This window comes from Eucalyptus grandis, chromosome 2 (assembly GCF_016545825.1).
Source record: "Eucalyptus grandis isolate ANBG69807.140 chromosome 2, ASM1654582v1, whole genome shotgun sequence".
NCBI classification, from domain to species: domain Eukaryota; kingdom Viridiplantae; phylum Streptophyta; class Magnoliopsida; order Myrtales; family Myrtaceae; genus Eucalyptus; species Eucalyptus grandis.
The window spans coordinates 53,681,724-53,703,128 of NC_052613.1; the positions used below are offsets into that span (position 1 = coordinate 53,681,724).

General features: G+C 40.1%; 2 protein-coding genes across 4 annotated transcripts; both read right to left on the minus strand.

The window, feature by feature from the left end:
- Positions 1-361: 361 nt before the first annotated feature.
- Positions 362-6,282, minus strand: LOC104433723 (protein NEOXANTHIN-DEFICIENT 1). Of its 3 annotated transcripts, XM_010046572.3 has the most exons (12): positions 6,022-6,282; positions 5,205-5,256; positions 4,994-5,086; positions 4,824-4,907; positions 4,656-4,719; positions 4,402-4,448; positions 3,675-3,729; positions 3,223-3,261; positions 2,483-2,645; positions 1,366-1,429; positions 1,234-1,290; positions 362-799 (listed from the first exon to the last, which is right to left on the minus strand). In XM_010046572.3, the coding sequence occupies exons 3-12, from the start codon at positions 5,056-5,058 to the stop codon at positions 568-570; spliced, it is 870 nt and encodes a 289-aa protein (XP_010044874.1). In that variant the 5' UTR covers positions 5,059-5,086; positions 5,205-5,256; positions 6,022-6,282; the 3' UTR covers positions 362-567. The 3 variants fall into 3 exon arrangements, with proteins under 3 accessions (XP_010044874.1, XP_010044872.1, XP_018724692.1); XM_010046570.3 differs by lacking the exon at positions 5,205-5,256; XM_018869147.2 differs by lacking the exons at positions 5,205-5,256; positions 6,022-6,282 and having other exon boundaries at positions 4,994-5,189.
- Positions 6,283-14,666: 8,384 nt separating this feature from the next.
- LOC104433724 (auxin response factor 2A) lies at positions 14,667-20,982 on the minus strand. Its single transcript, XM_010046574.3, has 14 exons — positions 20,515-20,982; positions 20,231-20,343; positions 19,912-20,007; positions 19,771-19,827; positions 19,521-19,676; positions 19,334-19,418; positions 17,911-18,001; positions 17,414-17,578; positions 16,953-17,072; positions 16,759-16,834; positions 16,520-16,682; positions 15,575-16,428; positions 15,261-15,451; positions 14,667-15,163 (listed from the first exon to the last, which is right to left on the minus strand). The coding sequence occupies exons 1-14, from the start codon at positions 20,576-20,578 to the stop codon at positions 15,025-15,027; spliced, it is 2,370 nt and encodes a 789-aa protein (XP_010044876.2). The 5' UTR covers positions 20,579-20,982; the 3' UTR covers positions 14,667-15,024.
- Positions 20,983-21,405: the final 423 nt, after the last annotated feature.

Genomic DNA, 21,405 nt, shown 5'->3' on the forward strand with positions numbered 1-21,405 from the left:
GAAAAATTTACTTAAGAACTATGTACTTGTCCGTTCCTCACGCTCAAAAGCATGATCAATTCATTTAAGAGTAGAAGACTTGTATGATGACGAACTCTCGGAGTAAGTGGCGAACTTGATTTGAATAAGAAGTCGAGATGAGTGTTCATATGACCTGTATACGAGTCCGATGAGGTCTCGAAATTTCATACGCAAATGCCATTTTCTTTCATTTTTCAATACGGCAAATGTATATTAAAAATGGATGAAGACAGTTTTAGTGATAAAATCTCCGAATGAGTGGCCAACTTGACTCGAATGAAAATGTCTAGATGATCGTTCGCATGACCTGTATACAGAGTCAGATGAGGTCGTCCACGTCTCAAAGTTTCACACGATAATAGCTTTTATATATTCATTTTTAAGATGCAGTTCCAAAACTCGTGAAGACAATTCGAGTGCTATAGCTCTTATCAGCGATAGGAAGAAAACTATGAGCAAGGCGCTGTACAAGACAATAGAGCCGAATCATATAAGAACTGTCTACAGAGAAAAATACTCAAGCAGAGCCTAGACGATCTTCTAAGCTCACTGGGTCACTAGAATGGGAGCTTCCACCTGCATTTTCAGGCTTCTGAACTCCAAAGCTAGTATGGGCTTTGATAACATAACCGATACACTGGGATCTTGCCCATTAGCCATGAATTCCTCGCTCGTCAAGTCCGGCAGATTGGAAACTCGGGATTGTGAAGTTTGGTCGCTGTCGTCTCTTAAAGCATGAGACAGCCTTAACACTTTGGCTGGAGATACCAGTCGCACCCTAAAACCAGAACACATGAATCAGTGACCATGTCTGACAATGGTATGCCGCTGTTAGAAGTAAAAGCAGCAAGTCCTTCAATCACAAAAACTCTTCTGCAAACAGGAATTTATTTGTAAAATCTTCAGGTTTGAAGAGAAAGGGGAGGGAAAAAAATGACTTTCTGATGTTTTGGGACAGCCATAGACTCGTATTACCACAGAAAGTAAGCAGGCAAAAATTCTGACACCATTTTCATAAATCTTTCGTGCCATCTGATACAATAGGATATTGAAGAGAAACCTAAAAGCATGGCTCTGTTTCTAAAACCTAATCTGGCTCTATCACAATTTCAAGTTTTAAGCCCTTCTCAAGTTTCAAGCCCTCACGTAATTTCCCTTATAATGAACCTATAGCAAGTAGCCAAAACACACAAAAGCAATGAGAGGAACAACCTGCATTCGATCTGGCAGGAATATTTGAGGAGGTTGGGATTGTACTCTGTGCGACCACTGCAATACACAAGACAGTCTGATGATTAGCGGCACGAAGTTGGATTAGAGATCATTATCGTTGAAAGGTGTCACCTGAAACTAGGAAGTGACATTCTGATTACTGGGCTGCTCCACTTGTCCACCTTCAACGCAGGCGCTTCATTACAAATCTCACAGTTCAGATGGCATTGAAACGAGATATAAGAACAAGGATATAATATATACGGGCAATGCCACACAGAATAGATAATTTCTTGAGGTACTAAATAGTGAACCTATTCTCAACAGGGACCGAGTTCAATGCTGAGAGGCAGAGCAAGTTTACCCCAGCACCCAAAGAACATGAAGGGCTCAAACCCCTTGTGTATTGCTCCTTGTAAGCATAAATTTAATGAGAATATAACTCAGTAGTATTTGATGAAAAGGTTATGCCGAGCAAGATATCCATGTCAGTTAAGAAAATGATGGAAAGAGGAATCATCACTGCCTCAAATGTAAAAACAGAATTCAAGCAAGTTCATTTAGCTCTTTATCTCATGGACTGGGAAGGAACTATCATCAAATATAAGACAAGTGCCAAAAAAATGGATAAAGTTTAAATTCCTCAATAACCCCATGTAATAAGACTAGAGTGATGATTCAATATCACCTTTTAGCATAGCTGCTGTTCTATTCCAGAGCATTACACAGTATCTAAGGTAAGTCATTACAGAAACATCTCTCCATGAGCAGAGAGGCTGCAAACAGTTGATATGCGTTATGTTATTACAGGGTGGACAGAGTGCATGCACTCCCTATGCATCTGAACCATTCAATCCAGTGGGGTCCACCTGCTTCTTCACATGTGAATGCACGTGATTCATTGATTCAGATCATATGGATCCAAGGAGCATGAACCTGCTCCATTTTGAGCCAGAACTATGTGAAAGATTTGCAATAATCATTAGAGAAACAAAAGTAGATGGTTAGGCTTCCATTATTCGTTTCCACAAAGAAGTCTGACTACGGCTTACATAAATCAGCAGGAGGGTCCATTCAATTGAAGATAAGAGAAGCTAGAGTTGAAATAAGTCACTGAAGTGAACGAAGAAAGTTGGTCAAATCAACTATTTAACACTGATAGATTTAGCATACCAAATGGCAGGAAAGTCCCCAAAATCAGTTTTGATTGTATCGAAGAGAATAAAATAAGTCACTCGCCAAAATGTACCTATAGTTGTGAGACTGATGCTACAAACATCCAATGCTGAATGATCCTTGATTTCGGACACGTGAACATCCATCTGGTCCTTCGAACGATTAGCACCAACACCGAGCATATTTAGAAACCCATTCTTTCGGTTCTCTGGTCGCCTTAAGACTGGAGTAATTCTCTGAAAAACTTCACATACATCAGACATGTTCATAGTTTTTCAATTAAACATCAAATACTTCACAAAATAATAACATTTAAAGAAGCACAACAGGCAAGCTAACAATATGGACGAGAAAACTCATGAAGTAAATAGAGAAGGAAAAGAAAACAGGGGGAAATCTGAGTACTAAATGGTCAGGACAAAACATATTCTTGGACATTCTTGGGGTTTATAGGATACTCCTGGGGCTACACAATCTTACTCTTATTTTACGCATTCAAAGTAAATAGTTCACTTATAATGCTTGTGTTCCATGAGAGTATTTCCTCATTTTGAGTGTTTTGTTAATGAACAGCAGCCAGCCCCTATGGCCATGTGGTGAGATATGTCAATCTCAGCAGCTCAATAAATTTGGAATACATTGTTTTTTTTAACATGACTACATGGCAAACCAACAGGATCCGTATAGAGCATTTGCTGCATAGAATATAGCATTTAAAGAAGAAAATCTTGAAGAGTTTGAGATTCTGTATACATGGAAATGCAACATGTTGATAGTAAACAAGAGCAAACAAAAAGTATAGCCCGAGCTTACTTTTGAAAACCTGGCAACCTGACTTGGAAGCCCAACATCCTGACAAAGAGAATGTAAGCTTGATATCAACTTCTCCATAGAGTTAAAGTAGTGTTAGTAGTTCACAGTCACAACAACATTTCAGCAACATTTCCACAATGAGGTGCAAAAGCTCTTCAAAGTCAATAACATCCACAGGTATGGCTTTCTGCTACCGGTGTGCTGTAAACTCACGAAATGTCACTAATGTAGAGCTATAGCAATTCTAATTTTGATTCAGACTTTTTCTAATTCAGCTATCAGCAAACAAGATATGATTATTTGAAAGCTTTCAATATGGAAAAACTCCAACTTAGAGAAAGGAAAGCAACATTAATTAAACATCTATAGAGTGGGATGCTATCCCTAAAAATATTTACAGTTCAAAACATATATAATTCGACATTAGTAGGCAGTCCAGGTCAAGTTTCCACCTTCCGTCCATGATCACAAGCCTCATCACTGTTAACAAGCACCTTAGCAGCCCACCTGTTTTAAGAATTTACTCCATTACATTATTGACAACCTAAATGCTAAAAGAAAACCTAGAATTATGAAGGCTATTATCAAAACAAACGCAAATAAAAAAATGATGCTGCACTCATTAAAAGAGTATATCATCACACAATAGTCACAAAATTGCCAACAGTCACCAACATGATGGAACAAATAAAACCACACTAAAAAATTGCAGTTTCTTCTGGCTAATTCACAGAGTGGTTATTTTTAGTACGTGAACAACGAGCAAGATGTTAAAGAATGACATGCTGGCGTCCACTTGTAGAAAAATATAGGGTAGCTCACTGGTTATTCTCATTACATGAACTAAAAGCAAAATGTATAAAATTGACATGTTGTCTAGTCCACTTGCAGAAAAATATGGAGTAGCTCATGTGATTTTGTGCAGTAAGTGATTCTTTCTGAATATACTGAAAACACATGACAATTTGATACTGACTACAGTACAAATTCCTGGCTTCTAAAGAACATAGTTTCAAGTGCTTAGTTATTATTGCAGACTTTTTCGTGCAAACCGAGATGCTTCCAGCTTTTAAAGCGTTTCCAGGTTCCCAACCATTTCACAAGAAAAGCATCAGACGGTCTCATGGCGAAATCAACAGTCTTAAGCACACAGCGCAAAAGAAATAGGAGGAAACTTACGCGCAAGATGTTGGTGGGTTCCATACAATTCCCGCAATCACCACAAGCTGGGAAAATATACAGTTTAAATGTTAATGAAACATCAAAACTCTGAAAACATCACTTTATCTTCAGAACTATTTTTCCTTTAAATTTTTTAGGCAAACTTCTGCAGTTTGAGCTTCAAGAAGGTACGTTCTCGGCACAAAGTTGCCACTTTCATCGATGAAAGGCACAATATTAAGATTTCACAAAGTAATTATCAACCACGCAACCTCATCGAAGACCCCAGCTGGACTGTCATCATAACTGGCCAAAAAGAATCCACCCAGTGTATATCTATAAAAGCAACAAACTCACATTAACATGCAAAGAAGAAAACAGTGCTGTAAGTTCACACTTGTCACTTCTTGATTCAGAAAAGTAGGGCAACTGATGAATACCCAAAAGCTTCAACTAATCTGAACTCTTTCGGAATGAACGCTCGAGCTGTTTCTGCTTTCACAAGGTGAAGCTGATACAGGGCACTGGATGGAAAAAAATATATGCTTTAAGAAGATCAAATTCGGACATCAAATTACAGCAAACCAGAAAGAAAGTGCACTGCACTTGCCTGCCGGAGAATTTCCACGGGGGATTGCCATAGCCTCGTGATCTTCTCGTATCACCAAGTTCCATTTATTAGTTACAGGCTTGATGAAAGTAGCTTCAAGAAATATAACAAGGGGCTGGTTTTAATGGGACAAGAAAATATGAAGCGGGACCTCTCTTAAAAAGAAAAACCCAAATTTTAAGTGACTGGAACTATCTGATTCATATAGTACCTTTCCCAGAAAAAGGAAGAACAATTCTCTACAAAGATGCTGGTGAGATTGTCTAGTAAATGCAAAGGGGCAAATCATGGAGGACGATATATTAGAGTTATAAATGGGACCAAAGATAGCAAGTTATCAATTTGACATGTAAGATGGTAGCATTCCGTGAACATGTACGTGACCACCACCCTGAAAGTGATTTCTGCTATTCTAAAAAGCAAATTAAGATATTTCAACTATGCAGGCACACATGCGCAAGTTGCCATTAAAAAAAAAAGAAAAAATCCCTAAACAGCCCCATGTTCAGAAATACTTCGTCTGCCTCATTAGGCACAAGATAATGCCAGCGCTTGCCATTTCTCTTCGCGCTGTGCAAACGAACAAACGCAATTCAAGAACTTCACAGAAGATAATTTATTTTTAAAAAAAAAAAACAATTTTAACTGAAATTGGTTTATCAAGAAGTCAACTTTAGGGACTACTTAAAAGCTGCATGGGGTCAAGCAACTAGTTCCTGCCCAAATCTCAATAGTTCCTCAACGAATCGGTTTCCACATTGCATAAAAAGCAAGGAAATACAACAGAAACCTGACAGAGGAACACGAGAAGAAGCATTCGAAACGAAGAGGCGCGACAAGGAAGAGCACACCCGAAACGAGCAAGACGTGAATGATTGCTCAGCGCATTAAAGAACCAACAAATCAAGTGTCGAACGACACAAACATTAAAAGAAACCCTGAATTTACGAAACCCAGTTCCGAGCGATGAAGACCCAAGTTGCTGCGTCCGAAGAATAAGAAGAGGAGGAAGAGTTCCGAGGTGATACCTTCAAATGACGAGAGCCCAGAAGAGAATTCAACCAGAAATCGTTCCTCCGAGGCTAAAGGCAGGACCTTTAAGGGCGAGAGCAAGGTGGAGAAGAGCATGTAAGAACTGGGGGCAGGCAGAGGAGAGGTGAATGGGGAGTGTTCGTCTATTATCCGGGTGGCATACCATGTGTTATTCATTTGGCGCCAACCGAAAGAACTGATGCAAGTAGCGGATACCACCGTGGACACGGAGAAAGTAAAACCGCTTGAGGAAAAAAAAAAAAAAAAAAAAAAAAAGCACTCCTCGCAAGAAAAACAAAAGGCCACTTGCTGGAATTGTCTCCGTGGTTTTATACTTGTTTATATCCCCCACAACTTCCCTTGTCCAGGACCCCATTAGGCGAACTTGCGATGGATGACGCCAATACTTGATGGGATTTGGAGATTTTTGATCAGGGCTCTCTCTCTCTTTCTCTCTCGCTTTCATGGTACTTGGACAATTCACTTCCGATCCAAGGCAACTTGATTTATTAGTTAATTCAAAAGTGCGAGGCATAACCTTTTGGCGGAGTGGTTATGTGCTTAGCATAGTCATTATGAATCACGTGTTTAGAGTAAGGGACAGTTAGGTAATAGATCTTAAAACTTGTCATGACAATGCGCTAGAGTCCTTCCACTTTCATATTCTAAATTCTAACATTTGAACGTTAGGTTGCACATGTTTTTTCAATCACATGGGATTACTAATAAATAAAAGTCACATCCACTTCCATCCACTAAAACCTAACAAAGTTAATGGAATGATTTAAGTAGGTAGCTGTCAAGGGTTAAGTTTTAAGACTCAAGTACAGGTTTCAGAATTCCTACTCTAATTGTCTTGTTCAAATTTCTCTGTCTCTTGTTGGAGTAATCTTTGTTTGGATGAGCCATCATGATGTGAATTATGCGCATATTAGGAGAAATGTTACTTGCAACAGTAGAAAAAAATTTGCAGTATTCATTCCAGGTCACAGTAATTGTAAAGAAGCTTCCATAAGCGACCCTTATCAAGACGTGCTCAAATAGGATAAGATAGCAACTACTAATTCCAGTGCATCAACGACTAGCTTTAGTCCAAAAAAAAACGACTAGCTAATATCCTTCGCTTCTCCCAAATAGGGTTTTCCACAAACAAAGGCACCAAAGAGGAACTATTTCGAGCTCAATGTTGAGGTAGCACCAACCTAACCTAGAAGAAAGCTTTTGTCTTGACTTTCAAAGCATCACTTGAAAAAAATAACGCAAATTTTTACCCGCGAGATAATTTTATTCATTATTGATATTTTTGTCACAATGTGTACGTGGCATCTAAAATGGCAAAAAGACAAATAACATGGCAAACGGCGTGTGTCATGTCAGCAAATGTAGCTTTCATAAATAATCAAAACGTCATTTTGAGCCAAATGTTAGAGGTTAAATCAGATGGAAAGTAAAGGGTTCACAAATCGGGACTAGGGGCTCTTCACAAAATCATAGCACATTCACCAAATTTCCGCTACGGGCTACTGTTAATCCGAAATCCCAATTCATTGCTCTCTCTCTCTCTCTCTCTCTCACGCGCTCGCGCATTTGAAACTCCATTAATTGGCTCAAAAGCGACATCGTCTGCTTATTCAGTGGGGGTAATGTTATTCGATGGGACTTCAAATTATTGTTGGTTCAGTTGGAAATGATGCTGTTTTTATTATGTGTGGCAGGCAACGTCATCTTGATTGCTAATGAAAGTATGGCACTTGCCTTAGCCATATTGGTGTCCCTTTGCCACTTCAGACTGGATATGCACATTTACTGAGTTACCTATTTAGATAGACAAGAGTGTCAAATATTCTCAACCACACAAATCATTATTGACAATCACAAGGATTGATGTTGATATTGACATATATTGATGATCACTACTGCTCAGTTATAAATATACGACGACAATATATGACTAATGATGGTCGACAAAGATATCGATTAATAAGATTGATAAAATATCAAGACTTTGGAAAGTTGAACGCAACAAGTACATCAAGATGCGATAACAAGTTTGAAGGCTCTGGAGAACAAAGTGATTGAGGTCGTGGAGCAACTAGTACGCATTTTTAAAAGAACAATTGTTTTGAGACAAGATCATGGTATTGTTAGAATATAGGCACAAAACTTTCAGAGATGAAATAACATGCTACAACTACAAGAGAGCTACTTTAAGACAATTATGGCAAAATCACTATAAATACCATCATTCATCTACTAGAGACTCCCACATAAAACAAAGAAATCTACTATTTTTTAGTTATCTTTATTTTCCTACGTTGTACTTTTAGTTTCCAAACTCATGTCGTCGATTAAATTTCGACATGTATCTCTATCGTGAATGTTGTGTCATTAATTAAATTTGGCATAGCATCTTTGTGATCGCAATGTTTGTCATTGATTAAACTACAGCCATTGATTAAATTACGGCATGACTTGTATATATTTAATTTTGTATGAGTGGCTATATTCTCCAAATTTTGTCATATATTAAATTCAGGCACGATTTGTGTTTGTATAGTTCTATTTGAAATAAAGGTTGTCTATTTTCTTATCTACTTGTAATATTGCCTGTACAAGGTCACCACAAAACAATTCTCTCTTAATAAAAACTAAAAAGTTACTTTCGATGAAAATATTTTGTCGTTTGACAAATCCCGGCAAAACAAATAGAAAATCTAAAATAGTAAAATTAGTATTCAAATCAAAATTGTCTTTTGAGTAAAAGTTCTCATCTAAAAATCGAGGGGTAAATATTGGCCCCGTTTTGTTCGGCTTTAGAGAAATGTTTTTAGAAAACTACAAATACTTTTGGGCTAAAAAAGTTTTCCAAAATACAAATAATGTTAGATAAATTGTAATTTTAAAGTATATTGAGAAACAAATTTGACTTAAATGTCATTCAATAAAAAATATATTGTGTAAATGACTTTTGCTATTTTTTTTTTTTAAAGTCAAACTATTTCCAATGGAGCCACTCTGCCTCGTCTAAGGCCACCCTACCTCAAGCGTTGCTTAGGTCGCACCACCTAACCTCAAGTGATATCGCCTAGATTCTAGGAACCTTAGGTGTCACCTAGGATCACATGGCCTCTTGAGGCCTCGTGACTCCAAGCGACGGTCACCAGCCTCCAACAGGGAAGATGAATAGTACCAATGAATCATTCCGAGAATGCTACTTTTTAAACAACTTGCGAACCTGCCTTTGGCTAAGGATCTATAAAAATGCAATTATATTTGCCAAACGGTGCCAATTATATAGAGTGCGAAAGTTGCTGCCTTACCAACCACGAAATTCAAAAGGTGGACGGGCGGCTTCGCCAATCAAAAAACATGGCAGTGCTCTCTATATTATTTCCAATTAAACAAATGGAGACTCGCAGGGGATTAAACAGTCGTCAATGACGTGATCAAAATCTTAAAAATAGAACTCTGCAAAAGGAAGAAAAAAGGAGTAAAGCAAAAGAGGGAGTCAAGTCAATAAAATAAGACTATCGTTCAAATCTTAAGCTTGGGGCTTAAGGCGACGGCTTCTCGACCCGACGCGTTGAGTGCTTTATTCGCTAGAGGACGAACGAAAAGGTTGTCTCTTTTTGGGCAAAGTGAAACCCCAAACAAAAGTGCTTTATTGGACATCCGGTAGGTTTTGATGCACCCTCCCCTAATTGCAACTCTACTCTTTATCCCTTTTCTTCTCTCCTTTTTCCCTTTTTAAAAGCGACGCGTTTTTGTTAAATTAAGCCAATCACGCGTCAAGAAATTGATGTGTTCTTCTCGAGCGAGCTTTGTGGTTCACTCTGAAAAATGATATTCTATGTATATACTAATCTTTTCATAATCGACTTTATTTGTTATTCAAGGATTCATAAAAGGTAAAGTTTAGTCAAATCATTAACTTTCAGACGAGTTCACGGAAGTCTCGAAAATTCCTAGTGACAATAAAGCAAGCGACGCAGCTTGATGTTGGGATTTTTATTTCAAGCCCTTTATTTGAAATTTTCACTTAAATTTCACACTTTAGTTTTGACCAAAACCCGAATGATACGGAGAAGTTACTTAGATTTTTCTTCCCTTAGATGAACTCTCTCTCTCTCTCTCTCCTCCTGAACAAAACCTAGCAGCGAAATATCTAAGCATTTAGGTTACGAATGTCATTTGTCTTATTCTTGACTTACCAAAGTTATCTCTGCAACTGTGGCAACTACTTTCTTTCTCGGCATAATCATATTTTTCCAACTTTTCTTTACTGCAATGAAAGTATCGGGACGGTGCGATTGTTACAAGAGTTTTCAACCGATATTTTAATAGTCTGCGGTTCTCATCTAATTCATAAAGTGTTGATCCTGCGCATGCGGGAAACTAGTGTAGAATTTTCAATCAACTTCGGGTTGAAAAACTGTTCAGCATGCATGCGCCATTCTCTTCACCTAAAAGCTTTTCCCACACAGCAATCTTTATTGAAAAGAGCGAGGAAAAAGGAGCTAGCTTTGGCCATTAAAACTGAGACTGTCTAATCGAGTCGGTCCGCCAGCGAAAGAACTCGAGGAAGCTTCCTCTTCCAACGCCATGGAAAGAGAGAGAGAGAGAGGGAGAGCCGTAAAAGTCGACACGCTGGCACTGAACCTAAACCTATCTTCACCAGTTACAAAATCCCACCAGATTCTCAGCCATCCACGAGTGTCCCGCAACGTGTCAGCTTACCAACCCACGAGTTTGTCCCGGCACGAGTACCACTCCGAGCTCTGTACCTTTCTATCCGATCCACGTTCAGTCTCTCTCTCACTCCCTCTTTCTCTCTCTTATAATGACAAAGAAAACAGAGCACAAGATTAGCCAGTGTCCACTAATATAGTCCGGTTCTTTCTTAATGGGACTTCTGGGTTTTATTAAACAAAGGGCAGATAGCACGGTGGAGCTTGTCGGTGCATGATTGGGGTGGGTCGGGACTCGGGGGAGGTCTCTTTCTGGTGCATTTACAGGGGAGTTCATTAGGGTTTTTGCAAATCAATCGAAAAGGACATGAAAAAGCTCACGAGAGAGCGAGCCTCACAACAATTTGGAGGCGCATCGCACGAGGCTGTAGCAAGCACCGCAAGCCCTGCCGCTTTGGCGGCTTTGGCTTGGTACAACCTCAATTGAGCTAACCCTCCAATTGGACCGGATTTTAGGTGGGATTTTGGCATCTTACTGCCAACTTTTTAGCAGGAATTCTTCTGTCTGTGTTGCTACAGCTGGGATTTGTTCGGCGAAGATGATGAAACGATTAGGATATTGTGTCGAACATGGAGTTTGGTTTTGATGTGATAGATGACATTACCATCCCGAATTGAAAGTAACTCTCCGATAGAATGCAATCATTCATTAGTCCATACCAGTGACAAAAATAACCTAATTAAATAAAAAATAATTTGTCAATCGATTTTACTTGACGATTCATTTGAGTAAATAGAACTTTTAAAGGTTACCATCTTAAAAAATCTCAAATTAATAGATATAAAATAAATATACCATAAATTCCGAGAAATAGAAGAACTCAACGAATTTGGGGTATTGACCCGGCCATTTTTGCGTACTAAGTGCTTTGGCCTTTGTTGTTTCGTCGCCTACCAACGTGTCAAGGTCTCATTGCCTTTTCTTTCGGAGGGTTGGTGTTGTTCTTGTCCATTGGCTCCTTTTGGCTGTTTTCGCTTGTCTGGTTGTATTTTCTTGTAGCTTTTCTTTCTATTTGGCTCTTTTGTGGATGCCGTTTGGCCTCCTGTTGCTACCTTGGTAGCTTTTGGCGTCCTTTTCCTGGCATCCTTCCACTCGACCTGGCTTGTTACCTCGTTGAGCGTAAGTTTTATATGCCAGTTTCCGAGTTGTATTGTTTGGTTTAAATCAATATATTCTTATCTTATCAAAAAAAAAAACCATAAATTAATTTTTTTTATTACAAAAAACTCTAAATCGGTATAAATTCCGATTAAATTTTACCGTCAAATTACTGAATTAGATTATACGTGACAATTAACGGGTATATTAGTTTAGAATTTTTTTTTTGGTAAGTGTATATTAGTTTAGAATTTTACCATCGTTTTATCACAAATGTACAAATTTATAGTTTTTTGTGAACATAAAGTAAATTTGTGACAAATGTATCGATTTGATATTTTTAAGGTCAAAAAAATTATTTAAAGTAAATTCGTCACAAGTGTATTATTATGAGATCTTTAATAATTTAAAAAAAATAGAGTAAATTTTTCACATTTTGGGATTAATCATGATATTAACCCAACTTTCAAATGACAATTTCATGGACAAAATTTAAAATCGAAACTGGAACCGAGTAATTTTATGAATGAATAGTAGATGAAAAATCGCCAAGAAGAAGTTTAATTAAGATCACCATTAAATCTTGATATGTTATTAATTCGACGTGTCTATCCTAACCATATGGACCAAATATCAAAACGAGCGTCCATGTGTGACCATTCAACGTGATGACTATTTTAAAGACAAATCATTTATTATGAATGATACGGCAAACGCTCTCTTTCTGTATGTGGGGCTGGAAGCATCCCAAACTCTCTTGTTCAAACTAACGTTCTTGTTAGTGTTGGCCCTGCTGCACGATGATACAACCGTCTACTCGCTCGGTCAATTCATCTATTTATGCCCCTCTATTCATCCTTGAAGTTTAAGCCGCACCCTAGTCTGATTCCTTTTTGGCACGATCACTCAATGCCTGCAATCGTGGCTTGGACCCTAATCAATCCACGGCCGCCCATTTATTGGAAATGATCATGTTTTGATACCATTTGTGATGACATTGCCTACTTCACATGGGCCAAGCCGCCAAATAGCTAATCTAAGTGCAATCAATCTAACTTGAACATAAGGACGAATCTATAGTCGCAAAAATAACAACACAAGCCCTCTTTCCTTGGCATTTTTAGCTTTGAGATAGCCAATTTAGTAATTATTGAACCTTAAAAACTTAAGCAAGCGTTGTTCCCAAACGTGCTTCTCGACGAGCAGAAGCTCAAAGCTGTGATTTGCAGTGGAACGTGCAAGCGAAGATGGGTAAAAAAGGCATGGGAGTCATGCTCAGTTACCATAATCAGCGGAGTCTTGCTCAGCAGATGTGGACCGGGTCGTTTGCACGCATCAACGGGGATTAGTCGGGCCGAAAGATACGGATACCTGTGCTGTTAATAAACAAAAACGACTTTCGAAGGGGATGATTCTATTCGGGCGATCCTTTGGATGGTCTTGTTTGGAGTCGAGAATCGGATGCATCCGTTGTGGAGGGGGCCTCCATGCATGACAGCTCACATTGAAAATTGTAAGAAAGAATGGTAATGGAACTTCTTCGTTTCTGGCTCATCTGGGAAAAAACAGTGTTGGGACCAGATTCGTTAATAGCAGGTCCGCAGGACATGCGCACCTCTTTTCACCCACCTAACAATCGCAATTCATGTGATCCCCCCACGTTGTTGTGTTTTAGGTTATGAACCCATCGAGAGGACATCTTCGAGGAATCCGTCGGTGCAATCGGTTTGATGTTGTGATCGCGTCGTTTTTTAGGTTCCGCCAGCCATTGGGCCCTTCACCTCGTACGTTATGAACGAATGAAGCCATTTTTTTCTAGCCGAAAAGAAGAGCAGAAAATAAAGATTCCATCAGTTCTTGTGGGTTCAGATCGACGACGAAAATGCGTGGAATCTAAAGCCACGAGCCAACGTAACTTTGACAAGACGAAGGCCGAGCAGAGTTGGTCCACGTTCTTGCACAAGGATGCCATAGACGAAAGCCCGAGCAAACATGGGGACCAAAGGACTGCAAATTTGTTTGCCTCTTCCAACGTTATGCATCGGCATCTTCTGTTGGATGCCACGGAGATAGAACACGAGAATCCGAAGGAGCCACAGGACAAATAAAGCATTAAGCAATGTTACTTTTCACGAGATTGAACGGAGATCATGTAGGAACGCTTGATCGAACCCAGCCAAGAATATCTTCTAAATCCAAGAACAAATCCCTCAGCAACTAACACTCACTGCCCAGGAAACAAGAAACCCAAGTCTATAATGTGTTTAGCAACCGTGGGTTCTAATCTTATCAAGATCATGGGCATCCGGCGTGAGTACATCTAGATATATCTCAAGCTAATCTTCGACTATGGATTCCGTTTTGGACAATGGGGCCACCTGACAAGGGCAACAAGCGTCGCGTAAGAGATCTGGGCTCGAATCTTCCCACTGAAGATTCCCAAAGCAAATGCATGCACGGACCAAGACTGACTTTCTGGGCACGGTTAACGGCTCATTCAATTAAGCACTCAACTTGTTAGCATCAGAATTCGCGTCTCGTCGTGGCTTGCTTTTAGTTTTTCTTAATTAACCTGCAGATTGTTCGGGTAAGTGCAAATTTTTCTTCCAGAATAGCTACAGCCACTCCATCTGAAAAACAGGAGCGTGTGCAAGTTCCCGCTGTAGGGACGCTAAACAATATCGTCAAAACACTTTGATATACCAACATCCCGTATTATACAAGGCACGCTGTCAACAAAAAATTGAATTTAAAACGTCGATGGTCCAGCAAATGATGCCCAAAACTCAAACAGTATGTAAAGCTTTTCAAATACCAACTCAATATGATATTTCAGGCCGTACAGTAGGTGTTGTTTATGATATTTACAATGGCTTTCCACTCACTGGCTCACATACTCAAGAAAAATTGCAAGATAGTATACCAAGCAAAAAGGAAAATGCTGGTCTGGGAGATGTCAAAGGCTAAATAAACACTTCTAGTTACAGATTTACACGGGGCAAAGGAATAGTAAGCATAAAGGACTGATGGTATCAACCATCGAAAGTTAACATCCTGAGCAACCATCAGAAACAGCAGCCACACACTCACCCGCAGCTTTCACAAAATCCAAAAGTTTGCTATGGGTCTGCAGTCATACGCCATTGCAAACTTCAGATTCCTCCAGAATACCTTTTATGGCTAGTTTTCGGGGAAATCTCCTCACTTTTAGGAACCAAGGGTCTCGGAGCCATCCTCTTTACCTCTTCCCTACTGTAGATAAAGATCTTATGGACCATGCCACAGAATTCCCTGTCGCAAAGAGACAAACTTAAAATCTAGGAATAGTTGCACAGTCGAGAGAAGAAGTGTAAGGACAGAGTTTCAAGGTAGAGAAACAAGAGCTTACTCCCATGGATCGTCTCCAACAAGCATCATGTCACCCTCATCATCAGTAAAAACAACTAACCATTCTTTTGAAGGGGCAACTAAATCACCATTGAAGTCAAAAATTTCGTCCAGTTCGGTTATCAACTCACTGTAACCATGGAACCTGCTCAAGTCCACGGATCTACCTACAGGAATGTCTTGCTTGTGAACCTAGACAACCAGGAGGCAACCCAATTAATGTGAGTATCCGAGTTAAGACTCTAATATCATCTGTAGAGAAAGTACTTCAAATTGAAAAAACCGACATATCAAAATTTGACAGGAGATAAGAACCTTGATGCAACTTCTGGTAGACACAGCCTGGTGCTTGCCCTCTACATCTCTAACTGGCTGCTCCGAAGATGGAAATGCCCTTCCCTGTTCACCATATGCAATTGGACTAGGTGCAATCTTCAAACACTTGATTGGACTCCCAAGTACATTAGGTTCCGAATAATCCACCAAATTTGATTGCAGGACTGGTTTTTGTGAGCCATGCACATGTCCATTATCCGATTCTGTTGCCACAGTACCACTCATGAGGGAAATTCCAAAAAGCTTACAACTGCCATTTCCATTAGCTTTTATCAACTCTTGTTGGGCAAGTGATGGAGAATGCATAGGAAGGAAACAATTTCCCGAATTCATCTCCCTCTTTGTATTGCCTTTAACATTACCAAGAGACTGCTGCTGTCGACTCTCATTTTCTAGAGAAGCTACAATTCCAGATCCCAGCATGTTCAATGAGGGACCTTGCCTCACAGATCCCGGAGAAGGAATCAAATCAGTTTTTGTTTCCTCAGCTGAATTTTGCTTCTTCGCTCGCTTAGTAATTTCACTGTCCCGGCGTAAAAAGGATGAGAAGATTCCATGCCGGTGGTGAAAAGTCCCAGAATCTGGCACCAGATTAATAAGTGTTGCTTCCTGCACTAGTTGAGGCACCCAGGTGTTTGGTCTGCATTTCCTCTGGCCAAAATGCATGCTCTTTCGATTATCACCTGGAAATTCATACCATGCATCTGGCATCTCAGCATTCTCCATGTCATTATTCAATGTTAAGCTGCCCTTCAAGGTTGAAAATTCTTGACCTTGCAAGGCCTTTGAAAACCCTATATCTGCTGGAGGGTCCGTACCATTTCCCAAAGGACCTGAATTTATGAATGGGATACTCAGTATAACATTTCATAAAGGAAAACTCCCAATTAGATTCCCGAAGCTCGAGGATTCGTTATGTCATACCTTCCCTCATCCGGACAGAAGAATCAGTAGAGGATGACATGCTTGCTCGAGGCCTTTTTGGCCGGGATGCTGGCAGGTTATCTGGTGCAGTCACGGCAGGCTCTATGTTCCAGGGAGATACTCTGTCCGGGCGATGAATGGAAGTGATTTCATCCCACCGCACCTGAACAAACAGAACAGAGTATTGACAAATTAGAGAGGTCCACATGATGCACGCACTACAATGTTCTTGTTACTACCTTGAGGCATCTCCATTTTGATCCAGGCCACCTCGGAGGATCAACATCCTCAGATCCAATTACAGTGCCAGAGAACCTAGATCATTTAAGGCAAGACATAATCAGTTTTTTTTTTCCTTATTCCTTTTTTTGGCCAAAGACATAAATCAGTCTATTTGACCGCAATTGTAATTTGCAAGTGAGAAAGTTCAAACCTCTGTTCTGGAGCTTCTTCACCTTCAAATGTCATTCTGAACCTCATCCCAATGGAGTAATCAAATTTGGCAGATTCAATGTACTTATCGAAAGGAATGATGAATTCAGCAGGGCTAGTCCTGTGCATATCATAGATGAATAGTTCTGATAGCATTAGAAACATGTTTCAAAAAATAACCTCCACTAGTTGAGGAATTGAGGATGGCCCTAAAACATCTAGTGTGTGTGTTGGGGGGGAGAGAGAGAGAGAGAGAGCTTTATCCTCACTATACTGCTATATACTGTTCACAATACAGGCACTTGGGTTCCAACTATTAGATATTTGAAAGTACGGACATGCACAAAAAAATAAATGGGAGGAGAAGCCATGCAAGCAATTATATAAATACAATGAATCCAAATGCAGAGACTTTTGTGTGGCACACTAATGAAAAGAGTTTGGAAGAGCAGAACCACACACCTTGGTTTGTAATACACAGTGAACATTGTACCAGTTGAAATGGCATGCCATGCTGTTGCAAGGACACCAATATGCATACTGTGACTTGGCATAATCGAAGATGGAACATTATTAAGTTGCCTCATCGCTCGTCTAACTCCAACACGAAGTTCACCATTTTCTCCTCTGCATAAGGAATATCAGAAAAAAATTAAATTAAATTTATATTTAAACACCAAAAAAAAAAAACAAAACAAAAAGAAGAAGAAGAAGAAGAAGAAGAAGAAGGAGAGGAGGAGACCACAAACAATATCAATTAACTGAGATCAGCCTAGTTTTTTGAGGCTCCATTTCCCTATTACTAGGTATTGGTTTATATAATTTCAGCGGCTAGGTCCAGCGGGATGTTATGAGCATTACGCCGATGCAGAACTTCCATTCCAAGGTTATAACAATCAAATGGGGAGTTTCCATCCAATTTGTATAACTTACAAGCACATAACAGAGAACTAGTGTACCTGAGAAATATAAAAGCATCACCAGCAACAAGCTTTTTAGAGCTGACAAACAGCGACCAACCACTTTGGAGTAGGTGTCGCCTTGGTTGACCTGTCCATCCAGATTCATATATTGCTATTGGATAAGTAAATGAGTTGAAAAATAACAATTATGGCACAAATGTACCCATAATCATTCAATGTGACATCAGCCCAAAAAAAGATTGGAGTAAGATGGTAATTCTCAGTATTTTATCCACCCAATGCACTCAGGTGACGTCAAAAAGGACACCATTAACAAAACTAAGACTGGATCGCTCTTGTGAAATTGGAGACATTGATGAAGCTAGGGAGATATCATCTACAGATGGCAGCAAATGGCAGCAATTGGCCAAAGTCATAAGCAGTTAAAAGTTAACATCCATTAACTTGCAAACAAACAATAGTTTTTCTCCCAAAATATGAATGGCTTCGTCGAAACTTGATATTTTGTGGTAAAGGCACTTTTCCCATCCATCGTACATGCAAAACGAGTTAAAAAAATCAAACCGAGGAAGCAAGTAGTTCAATAAGCAACACTAACAACACAATAGGATGATTTGTAACTTGAGCCCTCGGAGAGATTCAACTGTTATTACCTATACATGCAAAAGGATACCGTCGGAAAAGGTGGTTATCTTTTCTTTTCTTTCTTTTTTTTTGCTAATGTCTCTATCCCCCACCAAGAAACAAAGACCAGGCACCTGCTTTATGACCCGCTGAGTGCTAAAAACTATTAGCACCGAACGAGATTAAGAACTTTTGACTATCCTAATTGGCATCCACTAAAAAGTTCAATTTAGAAAAAAATGCACTTTATATCAAAGGAATAAGTTACCTAATTCTTTCAATAGAAAAAGAAATTGATGGTAATTATAATTATAATAATCGCATCGCCAAATCCACTGATAAAGATCACAATTCCTTGTCCGGCGTGAAATAAATAATAATCAGTAATGAATATTCAATAATCATCAAGCAAGTTTTTTTATTTCTATTTTCGGCCCTTAAATTTGTCAGCACTTCAATTCAATGCTTAGATTTTTGGCACTTATTTTCACTTTTATCAAGAATCCTTGTGGAAAGGATAATATCGGACCAGCAGGTCACCTTTTCTTTCTCATAGCTACATCATCCACTTAAAAATGAAGCCTGAGACTGGTCTTTCTCGGAAAAGAAAAGAGACACTTCATTATTCAATTTTCCAGGGGATCAGACACGGATTGGGTTTAAGAAACCAGATAAAATAAGTGAGCAGGTCAACAAGCAACACCAATAGCACATTGGAATGATATGTAACTTGAGAATGCTAGTGCTTGAAACTAAGGGAGGACCCCCATGAATGCATAACAAACACCAAGGCAGAACATCAGGATGCACATAGATCCAATAAGAAGGTTATTACCCCGAAAAATGTGGCGGAAACGCCACTCATTTCCATGCAAATCCTTGGCTACCAATTCCTGGGTAGGAGGTTGCTTAGTCATATCCTGTTCAGTATCAAAGGGAGAATTATTTGAGATATTACAAACCGCACATACAATTTCAACCGATTCATTTGAGCAGAAATAGCAGACAAAACAAAATCTTACCAATTGGGGCAGGCATTCATCTGCATGACGTCTCAACACAGAGAACCCACCATGAGTGCTCGTATCAGAGGCCGTAAGTGTCTTACAAAAGGAATGGACACGGGGTCGTGGAGGCAGGGGATGCCCAGTTTCCTTCTCCACAGCAGTCTCATCTTGCTAGCATGGCAGATACACAACAAAACAGTCGCATCACAAATCAAAGCATACGTCCCACGACATAACATTCTTCCGCTTAAAATTTAGAACATACGTTAGGCACCGGAAGCAAAGTCACTTGAGCAAACAGCTCATCGGTCTCTGGTTCAGCCTGCAGCAGAAATCCCAGAAACTCAACACTTCAAGGAGTTAGAAGTAAGCAAAGCATACGGGCTTGAGTTTAAGCGAGGATTACCCTCAATTGAACATTAATGACACGGCAGAGAATCTTTGAGGGAAGATTGTAAAACGGTATCTGCCGATCGGCGACTTGATTCATCGACGCCTCAATCTGCACACCATGAATTGCCCGACGATCAACCAAGCCCTTTCCAAAGCAAGCCCTTTCTAAACCAAGCCCTACCATTTTCGCTCCTCGACTACAATCGCTACCGATTAACCTCAGGAAAAAGGCATAAAAACTGGACCGAGCACCTCTAACCCCGACTACGCGCTTCAATTTTAGAAAGTATCCGGCATCGGAGCCGAGAAAGGGATCGACAGGGAAAGCTCACCTGCTCGATATGCCCCTGCGGGAAGTAATAAACCAGCTCCCCTTCGCGAGGAACCGTCACCAGAGGACCGGCGCAAGCGTGCCACAGCTCCTTGTACAAGTCGTCCTCGCAGCCTACCAAAAAGGAAAAAAAAAAAAAGAACACAAACCACCACATAGTCAGTCTGAGGCCAAACCGCCAAAAAAATAAATCACACACACAATCGCAATCGCAATCATAAACATAATCCAGAAATCCTGCGCAACCGCTCGGAGATTTCCGCGCGATTCCTCGAATTCACTCACCCGTCCTCTCCCTCTCCCTCTCCCTCCGGTCGCTCCCCACGACGGAGACCTCGTGAGAAGCCATATCCCCGGCGTCCCGAATCCGAAGACGGAGCGCGCCTCCTCGTCGATCGGTGGTGCGCAGACGGACCGCCGGAAAACTTCCGCAACCCTACTCAGGAGACGGGGAGGGGAAGGGAACAGCGGGAGCAGACGAGCCCCCGACGAGCTGCAGCTCTATTCCGCCACAGAAAAAGCTGGAAGAAGCAATCACTGCAGCAGCAGCACCACCACCACCACCAACAGCAACGGCAACAGCAGCACCAAGAACGGGCTTAAGAAAATCGACGGCCTAGGCTCGGCAGCTTCAGATTCTAGGATCGTCGCCGGCTACATCGCAATCTTCTCTCTCTCTCTCTCTCTCTCTCTCTCTCTTTTCCACCGTCCGGTCGTCTCTCTGATCTTCTCCCGCGACCACGAGAGACGGACGGGACCGGGTGGGGGAGAGGAAAATTGTTCCTTTTTTTTTTTTTTTTCTTTCTGAGTGCGCCCCGGAGAGGACCACGTGGATTTTACTGGAGCGCCATTCCCACCAGTACAGAGCAGCCGCTTCTCTATTTGGTGCGCCCGCGCTGGGTGCACCGTCCTTTGTCCTTCGCGGGGTAAATCAATAAATAAGAGACAGGATAAAAAATAAAAAATAAATCTTGATATATATTCACTAACAGTATTAAAGTTTATTACGAAAATATTATTGAATCATAAAATTTATCAAAAATGCAATCGAATATATTCCAAAATCTTCATTTTATTTTTTTTCTTTTCTTGAATTATAAATATAAATTATTCCTTTCAAATCGCCTCACTTTCGAAAGAAATTATCCAATTTAGAAGGTGATTCGAGATTAAAAT